Source organism: Elgaria multicarinata, chromosome 4 (assembly GCF_023053635.1).
Source record: "Elgaria multicarinata webbii isolate HBS135686 ecotype San Diego chromosome 4, rElgMul1.1.pri, whole genome shotgun sequence".
Lineage (NCBI taxonomy): Eukaryota > Metazoa > Chordata > Lepidosauria > Squamata > Anguidae > Elgaria > Elgaria multicarinata.
Window position 1 is genome coordinate 42,657,524 of NC_086174.1, and position 26,707 is coordinate 42,684,230.

Consider the following 26,707-nt stretch of genomic DNA (forward strand, 5'->3'; position numbering starts at 1 on the left):
CACATTGTTTCTAATCAGTTTCCTATTTTGTTCTTTGGATTGTTTTTGGTTTAAGATAACACTTTTTTATCAGATTGGATCCATCCTAGGTAAATCAGACAAGTTCCTTGGTTGGTAGAAAACAGAAGCAGCGATAAATTAGGCAGCCTTTACATTAACGAAGGCAGTTGCTATATATAATATAAACACTGTCTTTGTTAATATAAAGACTGGTATTATGAAATCTATTTCTAACTATTTTACCTGAAATATGATCAAGTTAGTCTAACAAGAACAATGTTTTTTAAAAAGCACACTTTATTGTAGTAATAGAAAAATAATATTGATGCAAATACTTACTAGTTTGCTCTGTAATTCTCCTTTTACTGTGCTGTATAATAAAATGCTGCCAATTGCAGTACCAATAGCCAAAAGATCTAACTGTTCACCTGCTTCGACCACTTCAGATTTCCTCTTCTTTCTCTGAGGGCCTTCCTGTAAAGAGGTTACATGCAATGAGAAGAAAGAAAGAGTCTGATTGGCTATATTAAATCAGACTTTCACAAGAAAGATGAAACAGTTTATTCACACCTTAACGTTCTTCATTTCTTTGTATATTTTAAAGAAAATACAAAATATAATCAATCTTCTGATTTAAATAAAAAAGAATTTCAATTTTTAATGTGCAAGTTAAAAACAACAACAACATTTTGCTCTTAGAGCGGAACAGCATCGTTCAGCAAATTATCCCAGTCACTTAATACAGGGGACACCATCTCCATTTTACAAAAGGAAAGAATCATGCAATACAAATGTTCTGTATCTCATTTGATGCTACAAGAGTCAATATGAATTCACGATGTAGTTCTTATTTGCCACCTTAGTAACATTAGGGTATGACTCAAATTACTCAAATCTAGTTGCATTTTTACTAACTCTGGAGGGGTGACTTGCTATGTGAAGTGGACAAACATTTTTGTTACAACTTTAGTTACTTCTAACCAGTTTTTGTTTAATTTATTTTTGTTTGTCTAGACCCAAGAGGACCCTGTTTTCTTCCTGTAAAGGCTCCCTGAACCTCTCTACATTTGTGGAACCCAAGTACATTTTCTCCTCTCTCTGTAACATGTAAGCAGTCTCCTCTGTTTGTCTGTATCACCCCTCCCCATTACCACTTCCTTTTGTTTTCCTTCCGTCTCTGTAGCCCTACTACTCAGCTTCTAATTGTTTAGAATTCAAATATTTCTCTCTCTCTCATCACAGATCTCGCTGCCCACCCTTTTCTCCTTTTCCCCATCTCACAGATCTCTACATCTCACTCTCTCAGCTACACTCATCTTACAGGTCTTGCTGTACCACAGTGCATTCTCCTCTCTACTGCCATCTCCGTTAGCTCACACTTTTCCACTCACCTCCTATAATTGTTTGGAGTCCTTTTTAAAACACTGAAAAGGTATGAAGATTGCACATTGATCAAACCGCACAGAGATTTTATTATATTACACCATATAAAAGTATTACAAATAGATAAATTACAAGGTATAATAGAGCAAAACAAGTGTTTCAGCATATGAATTCTTCCAAGAAAGTGTTTTTCTGTAGATGTGTCTGTATGTGTGAATGTGGTCAAGTGCAATGCTTTGTAGAAAAGTGATTAACAAATATCTGAGGAGAAACAAAGTTGATTAAGTTGATTCTCTGAATCTAACAATGACCCATGATGTGACCTTAGGAAAAACTGTACACTAATATTCCTCACTACAAAATTCATCCATACCCTCACTTGCTGGCACTCTTATTTCAGTAACATTGTTAAGACTGCTTAGAGAACCAAGATAAAAAGGAAATTTTCCTAAGTGCAGGGCAGCTATTTATTTTATTTATTTATTTAATTACATTTATATACCGCCCCACAGCCGAAGCTCTCTGGGCGGTTTACAACATTTAAAAATAGTAAACATTAAAAATATAGTCACATAAGAGGTGGCTACCTTGGTTTATCTGTTTACGTATCAGAATTAGTGCAAAAATTAGTACAAGAATTGTGGTCACATTTAATAATGACCAATTAATAGACGAAATGTGGTGAAATCACTGTGATCCTTCCAGAATCTATGGAAATGGCTGGCTATAAATAAAATAGTAAATAAGGACAAGGCTGAAATCCCATACATTCTTACCTGGGAGCAAGTCTCGTTTAACTCAATATGATTTAAGATTTGAGTAGACAAGTACATACTGTAAAGCATAATTATTTACCCTCCATGCCCTTGAATAGACCTGTTTCAGCAAACCACAGGATTTGGGAAGCAAAGGCTATTTCAATCTTATGCCTGCCATACAGCAGACACAAAAAGAGAGCAGGAAGACACCTATACCTAGGGGCCAGACTTGTGAGTACCTTGGAGGTATAAAGGCAACATGGTCATATTACTTGTTGGTTGCAGTACACAATCTATACAGTCAAAAATGTGGATGTCCACTGAATAAAAAGTTCATCTTCCTTTACCCAGTTTTTCCTTCTTTAATAATTGAGCAAGACTCCCTTAACATTAACAGCCTACTCCCTTACATTTCTACTTAAAAGTCCCAGAGTTCAAGAACACTTACTCTCAAGCAAACACAGGATTGTAGCTTCAAGAGGATAGCAATTCAACGGCCCTTTTTGCTACAGCTCTGCATAAGGGCAGTATGATATTGGCAGTTTTATTTTCAATGCCTTTCCTAATTACGCCTAACATGGAGTATGCCTTTTTTATAGGCACTAGGCTGACATTTCCATTGAGCTGTCCACCACAAATATGCAGAGGATGCAGTTTGAATCCTTTCCCCAGTTCCAATGACTTTATAGGGGGATAACAATATAAAAAAATGAAAGAAAGCTCAAAAACACAATTGGGGTAATGGCTGAAGCTGTATTTTGTATAGATGCCCTGGTAGATAAAGCTACGCTACCAAGGCAAGGATGGCATGCAAGCTTTGACCCCAAGCCCATCCATCTGTAATGGAAGAATTTAAGGGATCCAATTGGCATGTGGACCCAAACTGCTCCACTACACCCTTAGAGCAGCTGTGCAGAACCTCTTTCAGCCTGAGGGCTGGATTCCCCTTCAAAGAAGCTGCCCCCCCCCCCCCGCATTCTAGAGGTGGCTGGAGCTAAAGGGAAAAGGGGTGTGTGGCTAAAATTACCAGTGTCTTTTAATTTAAAGCTCTTGCTGTCAATTACTAAGCCTTAGGAGAAGCATTTCAAACTTTTAGAATGGGGAGAAATAGTACAAAAGCTGAGAAACCACTAAACAATTGGTGGTTGGGGGAAAGGGAAGGGCTTGGGCTAAAGCCTGCGTACCATCCTTGCCTTGGTGGCCTAGCTTTATCTACCAGGGCATCTATACAAAATACAGCTTCAGCCATGGGAAGGGGGCAGGGGCATATGGGGAACCCCAGAGGACTAGACTGGGATCCCAGGCTTAAGATTCTCACCCCTGCTTTAGAGACCTTAAGAACAATGCCCACTCCTATCTACACAGCTTCAGAGGTAGGTGTGTGTGTGTGTGTGTGTGTGTGTGTGTGTATTTCTTGGTCACATTATCCTAAAGCTTTTAAAACTTGATGTTGTGCAGACTTTATACTGTTAGTTTTACCCTACCCTGTGCCTGCTTACCCTACCCTGTGCCTGTTTGCATTCTCTTCCCCTCCTTATTGTTTTACTATGATTTTATTAGATTGTAAGCCTATGCGGCAGAGTCTTGCTATTTACTGTTTTACTCTGTACAGCACCATGTACATTGATGGTGCTATATAAATAAATAACAATAACAATAATAAAACATTGGGAACTGGCTTTATATCTGTCTGTATACACACACCTCTACCTGCCACAACCCAAGGCTAAGCTCCTGACACCATGAACAGATCCAGGGGCTGAACTTAAGGAAAACTGGGACCAGCCATAGTTCAGTGCCAGAGCACATGGTTGGCAATACTGATGCACCAATGAGCTGACTCGGCATAAGACGGCTTCCTCTGTTCCTAACTTGCAGCTTTACAGGGAGTCGTGGGGTGGGGAAAGAACAGGGACCCAAAAGCAGAGAAAGATGGAGCCTAAGCCTCCCTGTCAGGGAATGAGGACGTGTAGCTTTTGCCCCGGAGAGACAGATGAAACCCACGGGGCTCTTCTTCCTTCTTTTCCCCAGCCACCATGCAAAGGGTGCGGGGCGGAGCCAGAGCAGTGCACACATGTGCTGCAGCTGCGGCCCAGCGGAGCTCTGGCCGAGGTCGGGTCTGGAAGGGAGACACGAAAGCGAATCGGGAAGGGGGGGGGAGCGCAGCACAGGGAAGCATATACTTTCTTCACTTCCACGATCCGCCCGTCTTCCCCACCAGCCCCAAAGAGAGCGCGGCCGGCCAAGAGGCAGCCAGCCCGGTTTCTCTTTAGCGCTAGGGCCCCGTTACACGTGAGAAGGGAAAAGGCAAACATGGGTTGCGGTTAGTTCAGCCGGAGAGGCAGAGACCTCGCCTGGCTTTCTCTTCCCCCCACCCTTGTGGAGGCGACACGATCCCCCCCCATGCGTTGTGGCTGCGGGGGGGGGAGGGGTACACATGGCGCGGATAACGGAGGCCCGGGCCCCACAGACCCTCCCCGCCGTCGCGGCCCGCCCATCTGCCCCCTGAATACCTTGCTGGGAGACGGGCGGCCTCCTCCGGCGCCCGGCGGCGCCCAGGCCAAGCAGGTACAGGCGGCGCTGAGGTGGGCAGAGGGCACGTACTCGTGGTGCAGGCGGCTGCTGGCCGTCTCCCACACGCGGAGCCGCCCGTCCGGCCCGGAGAGCGCCAGCAAGCGCCGCTCCTGAGGGGAGAAGGCGCATGGCGTCCCTGCTACGAAGATGGGGGTCTCGAAGGCCGCGACCGCCTGCTCGCCGCCGCCGCACGTTGTGTCGCCCGCCGAGGCGCCTGCTCCTGCCGCTGCCGCCATGGCGCTCGCTGCAGGCCCGTCCCTCTCTGTTCCCAGCAGGCAAGCGGGCGGCCGCACGGCAGCCACGTGTTTGGCCCCTCGCGCAGGCGCGCTCGCCTCAGCCCGGCCCACACAGGCGGCCTGACGGGCTCCATCTGCGACGACCCGCAGGCCTTCCCCCCCCCCTCCTCCTCCTGAGGGGCTTCGCACAGTCAGTCAAAAGCGAGAGCCGCCGCGGCCTATGAGTTCTTGTCAGGACGCCGCCGGCTGCTCTTAGGCTTATCGACTCGGAAGTCAGGCCCCGGCTGAGTTCAATGGGGCTTCCTAGCCTCAGACAGCAAAGGTGTGGGACCTGCTTCCAAGGAAACCTCCCTCGGATTGCAGCTGCGTAAGGCTGGCTTCCTTGAGAGTAGGTCCCGTTTAAACCGGGGGGACTTACTTCCGAGTAAATTTTATTTATAACGCTTGTATGCCTGTTCAACAATAATGTTTATAAAAGCATTTCGCATCAGCAATAATGAAACGGTTAAGAATAATACCAATCAGAACAACAATTAATGTAAAGCGGCAGGAGCAAGATAGAATAAACGACAACGCACACAGCGAAACCGAATCATTCATTTGGGTGCCAGTGGGACTGTCCTTCCATTGGATTATCATAGGGCCCCTGTGACTCGTAATTTAGCCTGCAATCTTATACCCAATAACCAGGAAATAAACCCAAACGAATTCAGCGGGGCTTACTTCTGAGTAGGCATGTATAGTATTGTGCTATTAATTGCTTTATTTATTTATTGCATTTCTATACTGCCCAATAACCAAAGCTCTCATATTCCTCATATCCCATCTTTCCTCTAAGGAGGTCACGGTGGTGTACACATAGTTATGCCCCTCCTTTATCCTCACAACAGCCCTGTCAGGTAGGTTAGGCTGAAACAGAGTACCTGGCCCAAGGCCACCACATGGTCTAGTCCATGTCCAACATTCTAAACACTACACTGTAGCACTGTGCTTTGAACCAAGCCTGGAACTGGAAATACATTGCAGAGATCTAGATCCTCCTCCAACCTGATGCCCACCAGATGTGTTGAACTTCAACTCCAGGTATCCCCCAGCCAGCATAGGGATATGCTATGTCACCCTTTCCAAAAGTGTAAGATGGAGAGAGAAATCGGGATGCTTGTATGCGTATATCATCCTGGAACAGATCTGCAGTTTTGCACAACATGGAGTTAAAACCGCAAACACTTAAGAAGAGTTGCTGTGCTCTAAATTCTAACCATCTTCATTTCAACATCAATTTTGTTTGTGGATGATGATGCCAATCAAATTTTTGACCTAGGATAGCTTTAAAATCAGATTTGCAGATTAATCTCTTTGCTATCATCCTCAAACATACTTACATGGAAGGAAATTCCAATGATATTACTGTAACTTGCCTCCATCATGTAATATGTTTATATTCGAGGGAACACATTAGGCTGGATCCAGACTTAGTAATACTTAGATTAGGCCTACAGAAATAAATGGGGCATAAGATGTGATTTACTGTCCAACACCCTAATCCTAAACAAATTTAGGAGCAAGTCAAATTGACCTAAAATCTCATTATAAGCAACAGCACTCCACTATTCCCTATATATTGTATTCCCTTTTATATTGTATTTTATATTATGGTTTTATATTGTTGTTTTATACTTTGAATGTTTTTAATTTTTGTGAACCGCCCAGAGAGCTCCGGCTATTGGGCGGTATAGAAATTAAATAAATAAATAAATAAACCTCTTCTACAGGAAGCATGTGTGTGTTTGGGGGGGAGAGAATCTCCAAATCAAGATTCTAAAAAGCAAAAATGAAAGAACTACTTCTTCAAGTTTGCCCCCATTTCCCCAAAGGTTCTCAAACTGCCAGTTTAAAGCAAATTCCAAAACTTCTTAAAGAACATAAGAGTCACTATGGATCAGAGAAAGGGACCATCTAGTCCAGCACTCTGTTCACACAGTAGCCAACCAGCTGTTAACCAGGGACCCCACAAGTAGGATACAGTGCAGCAACTGGTATATATAGGTTTACTACATTTAATTACCCAATTGTATTTGTTTTTAATGTTAGGAAATTTCTTCATGATGTGAAGGTCTCAGCTGCTCTGCTTCCTTCTATGTCTTTCATATATTTTTGTTAATGCTGCACAAAATAACACATCACAGTATCATGCAGCAGTTGGTAATCTAGTTTCTAAGGAACGCTGAAGCCTTCTCCAATGTTGTATTTAATTTTATATATCTTTTTTCCCTTCTCAAAAGTATCTTCCCCACTTCTGTAGATTGAACCTAAAGCTGAATATCTCTGTTTACCACAGTCAACTTGAAAATTACTCCTCTTTTCTTCAATGTATTATGTGATTTCCACTTCTATATCATCTCAGGTAGGGAAACAAGAACATCCATTGTATGTCCTCATCAAAAGGAAACTATGGGCAGTGTCCAACAGTATTATTCCACAAACTCAGATAGTGCTAGTGGAGCTCCACTGAATCATTCTGTTGTGCAAGCAGCTGAATTACATCCTGCCCAAGATTAATCAGACATATGTTTTAAAGTATTTATTAAAGTGTCTTGATTGTGCTTAACACAGATGCTGATTGTTAATTATTCCCCTAAGGGTTATTTCTAGTCTGTTACTGATTGACTTTGGCTCAGTTTATAAGTGGTGCTGTAGCATACTCACATTTGTGACTGAAGCTGGTGTTTTATGCTAAAATGTTTCACATTTTAAAATCTGAGATATATATATATATATATGGATGCATAATTGCTGGTTATTTATTGCAGTCTAAAGTGACATCTCATGCACATCACAACACCTACATATCCGTTTATTCATCTTAGAAGAGACCACCACCCCTTTCACATATTTCTTTTGTCTAAAAATGTGCAAGATGCTTCCCCACTTCTGAAATATTATAACTATATCAGATGAGGCAGATTTACAGTCTGATTCTACATGTTTACTCAGAAGTAAGTCCCACTTGTTCAGCAAGGCTTACTCCCAAGTAAGTTTGCATAGGCTTGCAGCCTTAATTGATTAATGGATCATTAACACTTCTACATTTCATCAATGAGGATGACTTTAACTCAGGTGGCAGCCCTTCTGATGTTTCCAGTCAACTAACCACTACTAACAAAATAATTGTACCATGCTTTAGCTATGTGAACCGCCCAGAGAGCTTCGGCTATTGGATGGTATAAAAATGTAAAAATAAATAAATAGGTGCACTGAGATCATCATTTTGACAGCACAATCCCATACATCTCAGAACTACATCTCATTGACTTCAATGGAGCTTAATCCCAGTAAGTGGGTATACCCTGAGGTTCTCCTTTGGCACCTGCTGTCAAATGTGAGGCAAGGGGGTAACTGAGAAGAGGGCCTTCTTAGTTGTAAGCCAAAACATTTGGGGGCACAAGTGGTCTACCCCTTGCATTCAGTAGCGGGATCCACTGTGACTTGGTGTCAGGAGCAAAGAGCCAAATTCCAGCTTTGAATGGTCAACGCCTGGGATACAGACTGATCCTATTGTTGCTTCATCTAGTTATCCTAAAGAGTGAGAAAATAAGGCTCCAACCACATAAAAAGTCAAAAGTAAGCCGGGGAGTGGGGACACTCTCAAAAAGGAATGAGTTGGGAAGCAAACGGGAGAATTGTCCAGTAGCATAGGAACCAGCAGACTATATTACATGTGGGCCGCCATGTGGGACTAGATCGTCGCGGGGGTACAGACGTCATCCACTGCGCTTCCCCGCCTCCGGGAGGTAATCCTCTTGATTTTTATATGTTAGAACGTCCGGTTGCCAATTGCAGTTAGTAGAATCTTCCATGTGCGGGGAAAGAGAAATGGAAATCCATAGAACTGAACGCAAAAATTAAGTGGGCAGGTTTTGAATTCGTACTGACTGAAAAAAAATACAAGAGTGTCGTGTGCAACTTCCCTTTGTTGCAGTCTTTTGAAAGCACTGTGTTCTCATTTACCGAGAAAAATAACGTTCTTTTCTGTTTTGAGTGGAGCGCACGATTATTTACAGGTAGGGTTAGTTTAGAGGCTTCCTGCCGCGAAAAACAGCCTCTAAACCAACCCTACTTCCGTTGGCTTAGTTTTTCTGAGCATTTCCACGCCCTTGCCCCCCACTCCCACTCCCACCCCCAAGTTGAGGATTCTATTCGGAACCGGAAGTGAGACCGCGCGTGCTTTTCTGAACGCCCCTTTGATCGCTTTCCGATTGGCTCTGCAGAACTGCGAAAAGGTTCACGCGCGTCTGTGCGGGCGTGTTCACAAGATCGGCGGTACGGTGTACTCGCCCTCTAACGTGAGAAGGACCACAGCGATGTCCGACTTTCCTTTGGCGCTGATTGAGAAAAGTAAAATAAAGGGTTGACTTGGAGGGATCCGGCGCCAAAGAGGACGTCTCCAGGCAAGGCGCCGATAGCCATGATGTGGTGCTGGCGGCGAAGGCTGGGTCTGCAGGCGTTGGGAGGGGAGGTTTGGGCGGCTCTCGTGAGCGAGGCGAAGGGGAAGCATCAACCCTGGCGGGGCGGTGGGAGGAACAGGCTCAGCTTCCCGGCGAGAGCGTCAGGGGTCTGCAGGGGTCAGGCGAGGCAGCAACAGCGACACGGGGCGCTGTGCCCCAGAAAGCGCGCGGCTCCCCTGCCGGCAAGCCATTCCCAAGACGTAAATAACCGGCTGTTTTCCAGCTCTGCGAGGAACGGAGATGGAGGAGACGAGCCAGCCGAGCAGGCGGACTCTGCTGCCGCTCCGCGGGACGCCGCCCGGCTGGCCGGGACCCGCAGGAGAAGGGCTTGGGAGCGATCGCTTTCTCCCTTGGAAAGGGTCAGCCGGCTGGTCCCCGAGGAGTTCCTTTCCCCGGAGGTCAGAGCCTTGAAGAGCCCTGAGGCCACGGAAGCCCAGCGGCAGGAAAAAGAAGCCCTTGGGACGGAAGAGGGATCCGCTCTTCCTCTGGTTAGATCCCTTCCGCAGCCGGAATGTCGGGCTGATCAAGAGCCGCTGCCCGAGGAACTCCGGCATGCGCCTTCCAAAAACGTTCCCTTTCAAGTAGGGGATCTAATTCTAGCGGAGATGCGCCGGGGACGGTACACTGAGGCTAAAAGACTGTCTAAGCTCACCGCCACCGGAGTGTTGAATAGCAACTGGGGGGCGGTGAAGTATGCAGAAATCCTGGGCCAACTCCCTGGGCAGATGCTCTGGACGTCCACGGGTCGCATGTTACTAGTCCGGAGGCCAGCCTTAGAAGAATTTGTGGTGCTGATGAAGAGAGGACCTACTATTTCTTACCCAAAGGTAAGCAACCTTCCCTAGCCTGGCGACCTCCAGAGGTGTTGGACTACGAGTTCCATCATCCCCTAGCCAGCTAGCGAGGGGATGTTGGGAGTTGTAGTCCAACACCCCTGAAGGGCACCAGGTTGGGAAAGGGGACATGCATTTTAAGGGGGAACCTGAGGATGGTTTGGGACATAAGAAGAGTCATGCTGGAGTTTGTGGAAAGATGGTATAACAGTTTCGAAAGTTTTAGAATGGAGACAAAATGCAACGTAAGTGCATGGGGTTTGGAATTCTAAAGTCTTGGAGTCATTTGGTGCAGTGTACCCCACCATTTCAGCAATGGATGTCCAGCATGGCTCCTTCCTCTATCAGTTTTTAGGGGACGCAAGCAGAAGATGCTTTAGACTTATGGTCTACTTGTGGGTTTCCCATGGGCATCTAGTTTGCCACTGTATGAACAGAATGCTGGAGTAGAAGACCTTCAGTCTGGTGCAGCATGACCCTTTTTATGATTTAGAATCTTCATTACAAAGAACCTATATGTTTCAAAGTTCTTATCTGTGACTGGGCTAGAAATTCAGGAAGTTACAAATTTTCCCAGTTTTGAATTTTCGCACCAGATATCCAAGGGCACTCAGTTCACACCCAGTCTTCCATTCTTGATGCTCCAGTAGTCACTTCCAGGCTGGAAGAAAGTCAAAGATGTGTGGCATTAGTAGTAGGCCCCGTTGGTTTCTGTAGACATGCCTAAGATTCCACTGTTTTCAGTTTTCAGGAGTTGTGTGCACATCTGCCCCAATTACTGCGGTCTAGTTGCACTAAGAATCAATTTGATCTGCACTGAATTTAGACACGTAAAAGCACTCAGTGTTTGAATGACATTTTAAAAATGTTTAGTTTCTTCCTTTGTTCTTTTAACTTCTAGGATATTAATGCAATGCTGCTGCTAATGGATATCAGTCAAGGAGACACAGTGTTGGAAGTTGGTTCTGGGTCTGGCAGTATGAGTTTATTTCTGTCAAGAGCAGGTAAAATGTTCTATATTTTGGAGAGGATTTTATTGATGTCAATACTGTAGAATTCTGCTTCATCACCTGGCTGGGTCCAGCTGTTTCATACATTTTTAGGAATGTAGGGCACTGAGTTATATCAGTTCAGACTATCCAACCCAGTATTGTCTACTCAGGCTAGCAGTGGCTTTCCAGGATCTCGGGCAGAAGCAGCGTTTTTCAACTTCTGCTATCTGATCCTTTTTAAAACAACAACAACACCTAAATATGTCAGGGATTAAACCTGGGATGCTCTGCATGCAGAACATGTGCTCTACCACTGAGCTATGAGCTCTCCCTCTTATGGTGATCATACTCCAAATTACTCTTGCCTACTTTGGCTCTCAGCCACTCTAGCAGTTGGAATTTAGTTGAAATGTTTGCCTGGTGAGAATGGATAGGTAAATGTACTTTTTGGCATAGTAATACTTCCTCAAGGTGAACGTGTGAATTGAGCTTTAGTTAGGCACTTCGTAGAGAATTTGCAGTGTCAGAAATAAAATGTGAGAATCAGGCCTTGGGTATCCTGCTTTTTCTCCAAGTGCAAGGTGCTGTACAGAATCATAGAATAGTAGAGTTGGAAGGGGCCTATAAGGCCATCGAGTCCAACCCCTGCTCAATGCAGGAATCCACCTTAAAGCATACCTAACAGATGGTTGTCCAGCTGCCCCTTGAATGCCTCTAGTGTGGGAGAGCCCATAACTGGTCCCATTGTCATACTGCTCTAACAGTCAGGAAGTTTTTCCTGATGTCCAGCCGGAATTTGGCTTCCTGTAACTTGAGCCCATTATTCCGTGTCCTGCACTCTGAGATGATCGAGATGAGATCCTGGCCCTCCTCTGTGTGACAACCTTTTAAGTATTTGAAGAGTGCTATCATGTCTCCCTCAGCGTTCTCTTCTCCAGGCTAAACATGCCCAGTTCTTTCAGTCTCTCTTCGTAGGTCTTTATTTCCAGACCCCTGATCATCCTGGTTGCCCTCCTCTGAACACGCTCCAGCTTGTCTGCATCCTTCTTGAAGTGTGGTGTATACACCATAACCCTTTGTGGTGGATTAGGCAAAGAGATAGCAGCTAGGCTAAGGTTGGTCAGTGAGCTTCATAGCTGATTGTTACTTTAATACCAGGCTTTCCTGCCACAGGAGCATCACCCTAGCCACTATACCACAACAAGTTCTTGGCTCACTACTTCCATGAACATGGGAAATCAGCACTTTGACTATTTACCATTTATGTAGTTCTTTCCGTGTGTTGTTTGCTTTACAGAACAGTGTCATGGGAGTGACATGATCCCATGCAGTCTCCTGGGCTACAGGCATCTTGGACAACAGATTAAAATGTGGGGGCCAATGAACACAAACAATAGGACCTGACTATAAACAAGTTATGACTCTGGGATTGGTGTATTCTAGTAAAAGGATCTGCTGCCATGCAAAATTCTTTAATTTGAATTGATCGATTACTATCTATATAATAAAATAGCCGGACAGTTCTATGCATATTTATTCAGAAGTAAGCCCCCATTTGTTGAATGGAACTTTACAGGGAGTTTAGGACTACAGCTTAAAACATATTTAACCTGACAACACTGTTAGCTCTGCTTGAATAAGTGACAAATTGCAGTAGGCTATTGTTTTATTTCTTGTGTCATTTATTCAGCTCTTTATAGAAAAGAGAACTAATTAACTTTAGTTCTATTTCATTTGTTTTCAGTTGGGCCACAGGGACGTATTATAAGTTACGAAGTCAGGAAAGACCACCACAGAGTGGCGAAGAAGAATTATCAGACCTGGTGTGACGCATGGAAAATAGGGCATACGGTAGAGTGGCCAGATAATGTGGATTTCATTAATGAAGACATTTTAACAGCCGTTGAGGATTTGAAAACTGTAACATTTGATGCAGTAAGTTTGGTGGGTTTTTAAAGGAAAATACGACATTCTCACACCTTCCTCCAAGAATTTAGAGAGAAAACCTAAGATGAGAAGTGATCTTTCTTCAAAGCTAGAAAGCAAGTATTCATTAATCTGGTATCTTCAAAAAAATGTTTGTAAATGTATTTTCAGCATTCACAGTTGTATGTAATTTCTTAACACCTGAGAGGTTAAAATATTATGGCTCAATTTTTATTTTTATAATTTCTCCTGTCTTTCTCCATAAGATTCTCCAGGTTGCTTACAAAATTTAAACAAGATAAAATCACAATACCGTTAAGGCAGTTAATAAACAAAAATAAAGACAGCAGTAGTAGAATCAAGTACACTGAACTGATATAAAACTCAATTTCACTAGAAGTAGTCAGAAATAAAACAGCTTTTGTCTGATACCTAAAAAGGTAGCATAATAGTGACTATGCCAGGGGTAATCGAGGCACCACAACTGAGAAGTCTCTGCTCTCGGAAATCAGTTCCCTAACCTGATAGTGGGGGTACCCAGAACAGGGCTTCGGTTGATGATCTTAGGGCACAAGCAGGCTCATATTAGAGAAGTTCCTCCAGGTATGTTTTTAACCATTGGCTCATATCCAGAGGTGTATCTAGGTAGGAGAAAGAGAAAAAGGTCTAGCCAGACTGAATTCAAGCAGCCTCATCCCTTAATTACTATTGCATGGTAGTTCAGCAGGGCTGAGAAAAGGTTCTAGTCTCCAGCCCAAATCATTCTTTGAGACCATGAGCATCGTAGTGGATGTGCATTCCTCTGTACTGCTCACAGTTCTCTGGCTAGGGACCTAATTAAAAAGAAACATGTGAGCAGCCTTGATTAAAATCCTAAGAATTGTTCAGGTTTTTTTATTGTGCTGATTGCAGAGTACATCTTGATATTGTGCCTGCCGCAGTTGCCAGAAGGCAAATTAAGGGTGCCGGGATGGACATCGACCTCCTAACTCAGAGGCTGTTGGGCATCAGAGCACAGAGATGTTCTTTGCCTCTATGCTCCTGCCATTCTGGCGCATTTTAGCTAGACGGGCATGTTTGCCTATGTAGCTGAGGCATCGGAGGGAGGGCAGAGACTGGAGTATTCCTCGTAAGCCGGCCTCTTCAATCCCCCCCTCCAGGAACGCCCCCTTCTTTCCTCCCAGGTTGCCGGCATGGTTCTTTCCGTGCCAACTAGGAAGGGGAGGGGGCAGGTCTGAGGTAGAATTGCCGACTCCAACCTCAGACCAGGAATCCAAATTAAATCCTGCCTTTTATTCCACTTAGTCTCTCATGATCACTTGCTTTTCCATTTTTCAGTATAATTTATGTTTAATATCGATTGAGAATATTTTCAGAGTACTGACAACCGGAATTTACTGCTTATAATTTTTAAAAGAACAGAGCTTTGTTATATCATTATCACAGGCACAGGTATTTCTATGTTTTTAGACCAGTCTATACTCCGCTCAAAGGTAAGTCTTCCTTGGAACACTGGCCAGTCAGCCATCCTCTTCCCTTGACATATACACACTAAAAAAACATTCCAGCACTGCAGCTGGCCATGTATCTCCAGCTTGACATTATGGTTTGCAGCCTTGGGCTGACGTAAACATTGTTGTGTCTCATGCTAAAATTGTCCATACTGGCACCCACATTCATAGGATACAATATCTAATGCAAGTGGATGTTAAAATACAATCCTTGTATTCTTTTAAATTTTTTGTTAAAAGGCATCTTTCTTCTATAGGTAGCTTTGGATATGCTTCTCCCCCAGAATGCCTTGTGTGCAGTTTCCCCAAATCTTAAACAGGGAGGTGTTTGTGCAGTGTACCTTGCAAAGTAAGTATTAGTTTTTCCCCATTTACAAGTTTATTTTAATGGTAGTAGCATCATTAAATGTGTAGTGGCATAATGCATTTTGTATATAGATGAACTTAATTACTTGTCACATAAAAAAGTGTTTATCCCACCCCCATCTCCACTTCCCATCCCTTGGAATTCCAAGCTTCTGGATAAACTGGCAACGGCCTGGTTCAGTCATAATTATCTTGGTCCAATAAAACATGATTTCTCAGACCAAGAACCAGCATCCCTCCTTGCCTTGTCTCCCTTTGCACACTGTCCTGCCTCAACTAAATTCAGCTCTTTGTTTTGCAAACACAAAAGCTAATCTTAATAGAGAAGTCAAAGCAAGTCAATAGTCGAGCAGTTTACCAGGCAAACATGGATTTTCCAGAGCGAAGTCAAGGACATAGCTTATATGGGTGATTTCATGCTGTCATCCACCTCTGGGAGCTATAGTTCCTCAGAGGACGAAGATTCCTCCAGTGGAGCATGACACGTTTTGAGGAAGAGATTGTGGCTTGTTAAACTACAGTTTCCCATGACATACTTAACCACAGTTTTCCTGTTTGGACATCATGGAAGCGATAGTTTAACAAACTACTATATCTTCCTCAAGTGTGGAGATACAAAGGGAGGAGTAAGGAGGGAGTGGAAAGTCACAGAGCTTGTTTTGTTCAGATTGTTACATCTGAACTAGTTTTAGTAATATATGTTATTGTAATATAATTTTATTCTTTGCTTAGGAGGAAAGGCAAGATATAAATATTTTAAAGAAATAAAATTAAAATCAGTCCAATCATTTTAAGCTATCACTGTTTTCTAGTTTCTAATAAATGATCACTGATGGCTAACAAGTCACATTTTTATAGTTTTGAGGTCTTTGGGTAAGTAGACTTTTGTAGTCCGGCAAGAGAGCTATTACAGACAATATAAGTTTTGCTTAAGTTTGGGCTGGCTATAGTGAAATCTAAACAAAGTATTATACTTTGGTTAAAGAGCTAAAACTGCAACCCTATGCAAATTTACTTGGAAATGAGACTCAATGAATGGAGTAGGACTAACCTCTTGACTAAACGTGCATAGATTTGGGATGTTAGGAAAACTGTTGTATTCTATTGTAGTGATTCACTGGCAGTACATGTAACTTGAATTCCTCTGTAAGTATCACCCAGGTTATCGATCTGTTGGAAGCCATCCGGACCAACAAGTTAACCCTTTTTTGTGAACGGATTGTTGAAGTGACACACAGAGATTGGTTAGTACTTCCAGCTGCATGGAGAAATGGTGGAATTTTCCAAAATATGGAATCTAAGAAAAATGTCAACAATGAGTCAGCTTGCAATCATGAAAATGATGAGGTTCCCGCTGAAGAGAGAGAAGATGATGGTATGGAACAAATTCTATTGGGGTCTTGTTTTGTTATAGTAACTGGAATACTGCAGTCCCAAATTACTGTGTCATTGATATGTGAACCTTACAGTAAAAGGCAAACAGTCTGATCCTCTGACTACCAGTAAGCTGTTGCTAGACTTGTTAAGCTGCTCACCACACTGTGGTCTGTAAGGGGCTGATGTTTGCTGTTATTGCCCCTGTGGCATGGGGATGTGTAAGAGCGCAAACATTCGCCTAAAGCAGGAGAGGTGTCCAGAGGTGGAGGGAAATGAACAGCAGATTAAGTTCAACATGGGGAAAGAATGTCCCACAAAACTATTTAAAGCACAAATTGGACAACTATATGTTTTTATTTTATTTTAGCAGCTTTCATTTCTGACAGTGCAAAACCACATTACATTGCTAGACCTTACCCATGGCAAGTTGGACACACAGGTAAGAATGGCTTGGCAAATATTTTATAAGCTGTTCACTCATTACTACAGCTGTATTTTCCATAACCATTGTAATTTTTTTAAAAAGAGAAATCTATAATGAATAAAAGCTTATGCCAGAAGGCTACTTATATATAGTATTACTAATACTGTTGTGTTTTCCTCTCAAACTAGCATTTCTTGTCAAACTGAGGAAATTTAACCCAGCATATCCAAACACTGCTCCAAATAGTATATGCTGATTTGAAGATTGCACTTCACCAGAATTAAAACTGTAAATAATCTTTGCTTATGCAATTAAGGGAGGCCCAGCTTTAATTTATATTGACTAGATTTTTGATACTGTATGTTAAACAAAATATAGAACTTAAAGAATAAACTTAATATTTTGAAAAGTATTTTGTTCAGAAGACTATTTGAATTTCCTAATAATTTCTAAACTTGTTGATATTTTTTTCATTCTTCACTTCCAGTAAACCAAGCCATGGATTTATCTTGAGTTGCATAGCAACCTTTTCTTCCTATGTCGTGTAGTTTGTTGCAATCTATGAAAAATTAGGGAAAGAAATTCACATTGAAAGTATATAGTGGCTTACAGTGCTGTTGTTCTATGTAATCTAGCATGCTTATTGTGCATTTCAGGACAGGTTACATTTAGGGGAGCAATGGAGAATAATATTAGGACATTAAACCTCTGTTCTCCAGCTAGTCACAAAAGGTGTAAAGGGGCTTGCCAGTGCAATTGGCCCCATCTGTTGTTCTTCCACTCAACTTCCTTTAGTTTCTTTTGTGATCCGTATAATGTAAAAGCTGGCAGGATAGTATGGGTAACTTTTGATAGCCCCTCTTGGCTACTCCATGTATTAAAAATCACAGACACAGTTCATCAGTTTAGGGCACAATCCTATTGGGTGCCCTCTTGATACTTATAAGCTTCTGACCCCTGAGGCTTAAAAGTACCTGGTGCAGAGTAGAAAGTGTGGCAGAGGCAATCTTCTCCTCCACCAGACCTCCTGCTTTGCAATTTAGCTAGACGGGCTTTTTTGCCCATCTAGCTGAGGCATGAGGGAGGGGAAAGGAAGGAAGCTGGGAAGGCCTGGGGATACAGCTTAAGCCCTCCTTTCCCTGCCCACCAGCACGCCCCCTTTCCATTCGCTCTGAGATTGCTTTTGCTGTCTGCGAGGGGAAGGGGGCGGAAGCTCAGACTCCTCGGTCTGAGCCCTTTCTTCACCCTTGGATCCAGGAATCTGAAGTATCCCATGGCCCCCAGGTGCTGTTTAGGGGACATAGGATTGCTCTCTTAGAAGTTTATTCAGAATAGCATATATTTCACATTTCATTTCACTTTTCTGCCCACTATCCTGCTACTACTCCTTACACACCTCCTCCTCCTGGAGTCTAATTTGTTTTGGTTTTGTTTCTTAATAAACATAGAATTTACAAAATTGCATCCATGTGGATCCTAATAAATGTGATGTAAATTGCTGTTTTAAGTTGCGTCAGGTGGCTTTGACTGACTAGACTTTTATTTCTCTGCTAGTTTGTATATTTAAAGGATTTATTAGTTGAGTTTTAGGGTAAACCAAAAGCTAACAAGGTTTCAATGAATGGATGCAATTCAAATTCACAATTTGAAGAGGAAAGAAAAGCATTCAGTGATGTGGGAAGAACAGAATAGAGGGTTTGGAAACAATAGTGATTCATTTGGAAGCAATAGTGATTCACCATGGTCCTGCATATGCACACATAAACCAAGTTCCACACACCTATCCCTTGCTGGATTGAGCATCACAAGTGCAAAAAGGTGTTAAACATACACATTCTCCAGCTCAGTCCAGCAGCCAGGACTGTGCCTCTGTAGTCCTTTTAAAAAGACCTAGCGGTCCACAAATCATTTTTTCCTGGAGAGAGGACGGGGCTAGATTCAGTCCCTTCCTCACTACCCATTCCCTGCTAAATAGCTGCTTAGCAAAATTCTATGTGTGTTTATAGGCTAAGCATTACACAGTCATGGCTGCTTGCTCATGTGCTGTATTGGACCAGAACCCTATATCTCTATCATACATCAAGGGCCTGCCGGGAATTGTAGGATTTTTTTCTGTCTAAACATGCATACAATGGTGCCCTTGGAGTGTAATCTCTTTCTATATGCCAAAGTAGAATTTATACCTCCCCAAACCCATTGACAAAGAAGGATATGAACGAGTTCAGTTCTCACTTAATTAACTGTTGATTGCAATTGTAGAAAATGTGGCAGTAGTTTAAGCTTAACATAGAATAACATTTACTTTAATGCTCACCACATCTTACCTTGGGAGTAACAGTGAGGCGGTGACTCAGAAATTCTTTTATCAGCTTGAAGAGAGTCATGCAGTCCCTGAGCTATGTGTTGCTCCATGATTTCCAGAGTACCATTGGAGGAAGAGGATGATAATCCTAGCCTTATAAATCTTCTCTTTTTCCCGCAAAGCAAGCAATCTGCAGGTGTAGCATTAGGTCCTCGAGGCAGCTGTACTTCCGCTCGGCCATTGTTCCTTATAGCTCCACTATGATGGAGAGAACGTTCCCGCTGCCAGATATAATGTGTTGAGGCAATAGCCATGACCTGTGTTAAAGAAGCATGTTTCTGAAATGGAACTATATCAGAACAAACAGCAAGCAATTACTGCATAGAAATGAAGGCTAATTAGTGACTTTGGCCAAGTCAGTTGCCAATAAAATAGTTACAAAGGAGACAGAACTTCGAAAATCTAATTAGGCGTAGTTTACAACAAAAATATCTTTTTTCATCTATTAACACAACTGTTTAATTACACAGAAGGTTGAAATAGATGTTTTGTATTTATGGTTTAGTTTCATTTTCAAATTTTGATTAAGGCAGATTTTAATACATATATACATGATATATGAGTTTATAGATAATAGTAATACACATTTATATACTGCGTTTTCTGTTTCATATAGCCAGTGTAGAAGTTTTCTATAATGGTTTCATATTTTCCAATAGTTGTTAATGTCGTTTACGGAAAAGAGCACCCACTTTATTGAAGAGAAATTATTTCTTAGAATATTTTGAAAACACGGCAACCATCAGCAATTGAACTGAACCAGTCAAACCCCAGTTATAGAATTCCTGCTCCAGGGCGGTTAGGCTAGCCTCTTCCTTAGCGTCCTTTAGATGGCTGATCAATATTGTTCTGCTGAGCTTTAACAGCTAATGCTGCGCTCTGTTTTTATCATTAAGTCCCAGTTTTAAAATATGTTTTAGGTGTTTGTATTTTTATTGTACATTGTTTCAAATGCTCATTGAGTGGAGCGGCAATCCCAATCTATTCTAAATAAATAAATATTTTGTATACGTTTAAAAGTAGTTTCTTTATATAGTTTACTTGAAAGCACAGAAAGATGCTCTATTTCAAAACAGAAGATGCTGTGTATTACAATGTAGCCACTCTCCTCAATGTTTATAAAATGCACCCTTACCTCCTCACAACAGCGTCTGCTTACAATAGCCCTGTAATCCATTTTACTCCAGAGTTCATCCCTTAGAACCAAGAAATCTGGGAAACGCTTTCTCCAAGATTTTCCTAAAGCCCATGGGAAAATCTCGTATTTTGACTCTTCTTCATCTTCTTCAACTGTATTTGCGAGGTACCTACAATAATGTGCACTATGAGTCACTTAAAAATGGCTTTAAGTCAGATGTGTACTACTACATCTTCCTATATTAGGTCTTTTTCTTTCTAAAATATATAGACAGTCATTCAAAAGTGCTCAGAGTGGATGGACTTTACCAAAAAAAATTTTTACAGCTAGGATGAAAAGAATTATCCTGTTTGAGATTGTAATCAGCCTGATCGAAAGTCAGAGTTGTGCATGCAATGGAAGCAAAAGGACCAGAACTTGGAAATGGAGAATTTGGCACAGAAAGCTAGAAATCTCAAGTTGTACTTTTAAAGAAAGCAAGTTACTAGCTCTTATAGGTTTGAAAGTGGGTGGACTCTGCTTAATGAAATAACACAAGCCAGAGGGTTGGCTCATTAAGATTTCCATTATTCAGTGGGTGGAATTCTTCTCCCTCCTCATGGCTAACAGAAACAGAACAAAAGATGCATATCCAGCTAATACTTCAAATTGGCTAATTTTGCATAATTTATACAGGCCAGGTTGGCATAGCATTTCAGTTGTCTTCATGAAGATTTTTTATATATTTGTTCCTAACCACAGAACAGAGGCCTGCCCAAGATTCAATGCAATGACTGTTCAAAGCATCAAACTGAGGAACATCTCAGAGTCTGAGCATTTCTGTTTTGCTTATTTTACCCACAGATCAAGACAGTAATATAGAATATTTTATATAATCAATATATGCTAGGTCTGTGATTCAGAAATATTCAGCCCGCCTTGGAATCTGAGGTGGTCCAAGGCAAAGCAGGCTGATCCTGAAGCGTTGGAAGAGTCTTGGAAGGGTGTTTTATGCTTTTTTTTTTCTGGCCAATTTGATACATTTTTGCAACCTTCTCACTAAGGTCTCCATAATTGGGAAATGCCAGGCTGTGTGTGTGTGGGAGAAGTAGTTCTGTGACTGACTGCTGTAGCTTCCAATCAGGGAATGATAGTACCAGGGCTATCCTCTTACTTCTAATCACAGTGCTTTTGGGAGGGACCTAGAAGGAACTTCAGAAACTGTTTCAAAGATTTTTCTAGTCACTGACTATGTCTGGCGGCAGCAGACATACAGGAGGTTTCATACACCTGCCTTTTGTGTCCTGTTCCCATAGGCTCCCACCAGGAATGAGATCCAGATGTCAGGTATTTCCAGACAATGTTTTTATGGCAACATTGTCCTGCCTCAGTCATAGAATTTTCCTGGGTTCACAGACGACTAAACCTGCAGGAGTGGGTCCCCATTTTTCCCCACTGCTTCTTGCATCTTTTTTCTTACCACAGAAAATCTGTTAGGGAAGAAAGCTGTGCAATGCCTTATGGATGGTAGTGCTAGGAGCCCCTTCTCTGGAATCACCCATCAGAGGTGAGGTGTACCATTGGTGGCTGTGACCTCTGGGACAGAAGGCATAGAAAGGGCACTATTCTCCTGCTAAATGTGGTGCATGCTGCAAGCTATAGGGGACAAGAAGCGCCATCAGGCAGGCGGTGTAGCTTCTGAGACCTACTGCCAACTGAAAATGATTTTGAACATGCCCTGCCTTTCCTCTTCAACTGCTGCTACCACACTCCCGCTAGGCTGAAAGAGTGGGACAGTAGGGAAAGATGCAGAGGCATTGCTAGCCGGGCCGGCAGAGTGAGGCAGTCACCTCAGGGTGGCAGAAGCCTGGTGATGGCAGAAAGGTGTTAGGGCAAGCCACTTTGCAGTCAGCTCTCTCCTCTTAAGTTCCCTCAGCTAACCTGCTTCTTTGAGTTGCAGGAGAGCCCTGGTTGCTAGTCAGACCCCTAAGCAGGTTCAGGACCTCACAGCCTGGAGGGCCTCCCAGTACAATAATCACCACCATCTGGTACTCCACTCACTCTTTTCATGCTCTTCACCACCACCACCCCAACTCAGTTTCCCTCTAGGCAGCAGCAACTTTTTGTTCTCTTTTTTCCTTCAACTCTGCTGCGTTGCACCTGTATTTTCATTTCTTCAGATGGCCTCTAGATGACCACATGAGCCCAGGGACACCCTGGGGAAATTAGCAAGACCCAAAGCAGCTTCAGCTTTATTCTGCAGTGTGTCCAAACCAAACAAAGTTTTTTTTTTTTTAAAGAGCAAAAAGAAAGGTGCCTGGTAAGGAGAGCAAAAGTGGGGCGGAAGGAAGCACCAGGTTGAGGGGAGAGAAGGAGCACCACTGTCAGAGGAGAAAAAAATGCACAGGGCTCAGGGGTGGGTGGAGAGAAAGAGCGAAGAAAAAGGAAGAAATGAGAGAAAGCATTCCCTGGGGGTGGGAAGAGTATGGGGGGGACGACTAAACCGGCAGGAGTGGGTCACCAGACACACTCGACCGTGGCAGTACCACTCGAAGGATATCTGCAAAACCACAGTGACGTTGGGCTTGTGAGTTCTAAAATGAAGAGCAAGAAGGATCCAACCTCCCAGGAGAGCTGGGCGTTGCAAGCAGGGAGAGTTGGACAGTAGCTTTGTGGACACCATAACACAGAGTTTGTGTGTGTGTGTGTGTGTAAGTGTAACAATCACACAACAAAGAATACAGACACAGAGTCTTGTCCACTGACTAGCATTCCAAGCGAGTCCTGCCTTTGCTTCTATCTCATGTCCACATCTACCTCTGTCCTAAACAGCTTTGCGCTTTCTGTAGTTTGGTGCAAATCGAGCAAGAAACAAAACAATATGTTCAACAGCCTCTAATCCTGATCTTTATTCATTTGTCCTTAACTCTTGCACTTATTTGGTAGGCTTCATCCCCTCAGAAAGGGTTAAGATGCCTGCAAATTTCATCCAGTTCTGCCCAAAAAAAATCAAAGTGGTGTTGGCATTGATAGATTTTCCCATTGCAGTCAATGGAGGATCACCTGAGGCATTAGAAAATGGCTTGAGGTGAGGCTCCACCTTGGACTTGAGCTGAAGAGCAATATCTATCCAAGAGGCAATCCGTTATCTAAGCCTACGAGGCATGTTCCAAGGAGATATTTTTTCTTTCTTTTTTGCACAGGCACACATACATTTTATCTTAATGAAAGTTAAAACTGTTTGAAATATTAAACAGAACTCCAATAATATATATTGAACAAGAAAAAGAAACTTAATTTTTCAGGCATTAAATAATATAATAATCAGAGTTTCACTATACTGGTTTGATAATATACTGTAAGCTGTAGTTTTACACCTCTATATTTGCAAGACCCCATCGTAAATATTTCTTTGATGGGGCAGCAGGGCTTCTTCCTGACTACTATTCTGTCAAATAATAAACTTTGTAGAAAACATTGTTTCTTACATTTTAATTATGATCATAATATTTAGAGAATACTTACAGAGCGACAAAGAAATTAAGCCTCGTGTGTTCATTTATATTGTAGCCAGCCCTCTTGAAATAAACAAAAGTCATTGCCAAAAGATACTGTTGGAAAAGATAAAATATTATTCCCTTGTTCTTTTCTTTTTTCCCTTAAAATAACAAAATATATCTTAATAATTTAGTGACATCAAGGAAAAGATCATTTTTACAAACCAGGAAAAGCACAGACTTTATTTTCATTAACTGAATCTGGCACGGACTAGCTGGTCCTAAATGTTAACGTTAGCTGCAGCACTACATTAACTTGTATTGCGGTAGTTAAAACAGGGTCACACACTTTACAACTAGGATATAATATCTGGAGCCAACCTCTCTGTAAAAGGCTTATTAGTGAAAAGACACCAGAGGGTATTGCTTTATTAATAAACTACCTCTCAGCCTTTCCAATGGCCTTCAGGGCGGTATGCAAACTAAAACACTGAAAACAAATTTAAACAAAACAGATTATAAACAGTGCAAAAAAACTCATAGCATCAGGAAAACAGATCCTCAACACACTAAAACGAATTAAAACCACATGGAGCAAGAACGTTTTTACTGCCCTTTGAAAATTAAAAAGAGATGAAGCTAGTCTAACCTCCCTTGGGAGTGAATGCTACAGTTGGGGTGCTCCCACAAAAAGGCTCTGTCCCATGTTATCAGCAAACTAGCCTGTCTTGGTGGAAGGACATATAACAGGACCTCAAAGAAATCAGTTGCAGATTCACTATAAGATTGTAATCTTATAGTCATAAAGGAGGAGACTGGATTTACATGACATAACAACCCAGCGTGTGTGTAACTAGCCATGGTAGTTTGTTGTGTTGTCTAAACCTGGACCACTTTCTGCAGGGCAGCAAGCCACCCTGACAACTCATGGCTTGTTCACACTGGATTGGAGCCAATGGTTTTGTTCTGCCAGCGGAAGGGAAACAGCTGGCAGAATGGGACTCCCCCTCCCCTATAGCTCCCCCCAGTCTGTTCTGGAGAATTGGGGGACCATTCAAAGCAGATTTGGGGAGTATGCAAGGGGCAGCAGATGGTAGGAGAGGACAGGGAAGTCCTACAGCTCAAGTGAATGTCTGCGTGTGTGACGTTGGATCTAAGTCAATACATGCAAGCCTAACTTATACTGACTTTCAAGACAACGCCCAGCATTACCTTGTCTGCAATTTTACAGCAGCAATCCATCCACAAGAAATCTTGAATTAAATCATCATCTGTAAAATAAGGCAGCAACGACATACCAGCAATAATTATTTGTAAAGCTCAGTAAGTATTAGTTAAAAATATATCAGTAATAAATCAAATAACATTTTTAAAGGATTACTGGTTAGTTGGGTAGAAAGCAGCCTACTTTCTAGAGAAAGAGAAAATGCTTTTATATAAAGGCTGAAGAACATCAAAAACAAGGAAGGTATGAAGACAAAATGGAAACCTTTATATGTGGAGTGGTGCACGTCACCTTCCTGCTCCTCCCCTTCCAGGCAAATGGAAGTAGAATGGTTTTCCATTAACTAAAGAATATCTCCAAGAATATTTAGTTTCAGAAGCTATTTTTGCCTTAAAGTTAGTAGAGTCATATGAGGCACTATCTCTGCATTGTAGACATAGATAGGTCCTACTGAAATGTGAAATACTACAAATGTATAGGTTTAGTTCATTTTAACAAACGACTACCAACAAACCTACCAAATAATTTAAAGAAAGCTGTCATTTCCTGACGCTGAATAACTAGACATGAACCTTTTGAACGGTTTGGCTTGTTATTAACATTTTTCCCACAGGTCTCCTGGCTGTCTTTAAATTTAGGACGTTTAAGGCCAAGAACTTTTTTTTGTTGATATGATCTGGTTGCACTTGATTTTATATGAACAGTGACACTTGGAGGCGTCTGACAGCAGCTCTGATTATGTTTCATTTTTTCTAAATGAAGTTACCTGTTCAACATATAAAAATAGTTGAGTAAATATAGCATGAAAAAGACAAATCTTCTCTGTTTACTTTTCACATCATGAGAAAATACTTCTATGATAAAACATACACACACACCCTTCACTGGTAAGAGCCAGTGTAGTGGTTAGAGTGTTGGACTGAGAGTTGGGAGATCTGGGTTCTAGTCCCCGTTAGGCCAAGGCCTATTCACAGGGTTGTTGTTGTAAGGATGTAATGGAGGGGAGGAGGATTAAGTACATCTCCTTGGGTTTCTTGGAGAGAAAACGTGGGATATAAATACAATAAATAAATATAAATATTTCCTCCTCTCTCTTTCAGGAATTTTGTTTGTTTGTTTGTTTTTGCTTCATTATAAGTCTCCCCTCCCCAATTGCAATTGCGCTTCACCCACCCTGTATCTGAAATGTAACAAACCCAGTTGCAAAAAATATTTGGTGGTGGGGAGTTTACCCAAAGGAAAGTGATGCAGAGACAACTCAACAGCATAAAAAAGATCTTCACATAGAGGCAAACTCCTTAACAGGAAGGCCTCCATCTTTCCTGTGCAATATCCATTACCTGGGTTTCAACAGAGAACTGTATGAGCAGAAGTAGGAAATAATTATGGTGGCTATTTGTGCTTCCCACACAATTTGCCCTTTCACAATGGATCTTTTTTGTAGTTCAGCTCCATTGCCTTTCGAACCCTCTAGCAGAAAATAATGTGGGAAGCCTGATGTATTCAAGGCAAGTGCCATGATAAACCATGATAGAAGAATGCATTCCCTTACAAGTGGGAGTGATAAAAAATTATCTTGACACCACCATGGCAAATTCATGAAAATCAGCTTTGAAAAACA

At 42.2% G+C, this 26,707-nt stretch overlaps 3 protein-coding genes across 3 annotated transcripts in view; 1 reads left to right on the forward strand and 2 right to left on the reverse strand.

The window, feature by feature from the left end:
* WDR43 (WD repeat domain 43) overlaps positions 1 to 4,951 on the reverse strand; it is a 30,556-nt gene extending 25,605 nt beyond the window's left edge. Inside the window, exons 1-2 of the mRNA XM_063125396.1 lie at positions 4,655 to 4,951; positions 340 to 474 (exon numbers count right to left, since the gene is read on the reverse strand). Of these exons, the coding sequence (XP_062981466.1) occupies positions 340 to 474; positions 4,655 to 4,951 (432 nt within the window). The remainder of the gene's footprint in view (positions 1 to 339; positions 475 to 4,654) is intronic.
* Positions 4,952 to 9,416: 4,465 nt separating this feature from the next.
* On the forward strand, positions 9,417 to 18,406 carry TRMT61B (tRNA methyltransferase 61B). The gene is made up of 7 exons (XM_063125397.1): positions 9,417 to 10,283; positions 11,191 to 11,293; positions 13,026 to 13,216; positions 14,976 to 15,067; positions 16,236 to 16,459; positions 16,829 to 16,900; positions 17,074 to 18,406. Exons 1-7 carry the CDS (start codon positions 9,417 to 9,419, stop codon positions 17,139 to 17,141), a joined length of 1,617 nt encoding a protein of 538 aa, XP_062981467.1. The 3' UTR covers positions 17,142 to 18,406.
* Positions 17,348 to 25,833, reverse strand: SPDYA (speedy/RINGO cell cycle regulator family member A). Its single transcript, XM_063124163.1, has 6 exons — positions 25,605 to 25,833; positions 25,074 to 25,132; positions 23,890 to 23,975; positions 20,383 to 20,554; positions 19,210 to 19,504; positions 17,348 to 17,444 (listed from the first exon to the last, which is right to left on the reverse strand). The coding sequence occupies exons 1-6, from the start codon at positions 25,831 to 25,833 to the stop codon at positions 17,356 to 17,358; spliced, it is 930 nt and encodes a 309-aa protein (XP_062980233.1). The 3' UTR covers positions 17,348 to 17,355.
* Between the last annotated feature and the right edge of the window lie 874 nt (positions 25,834 to 26,707).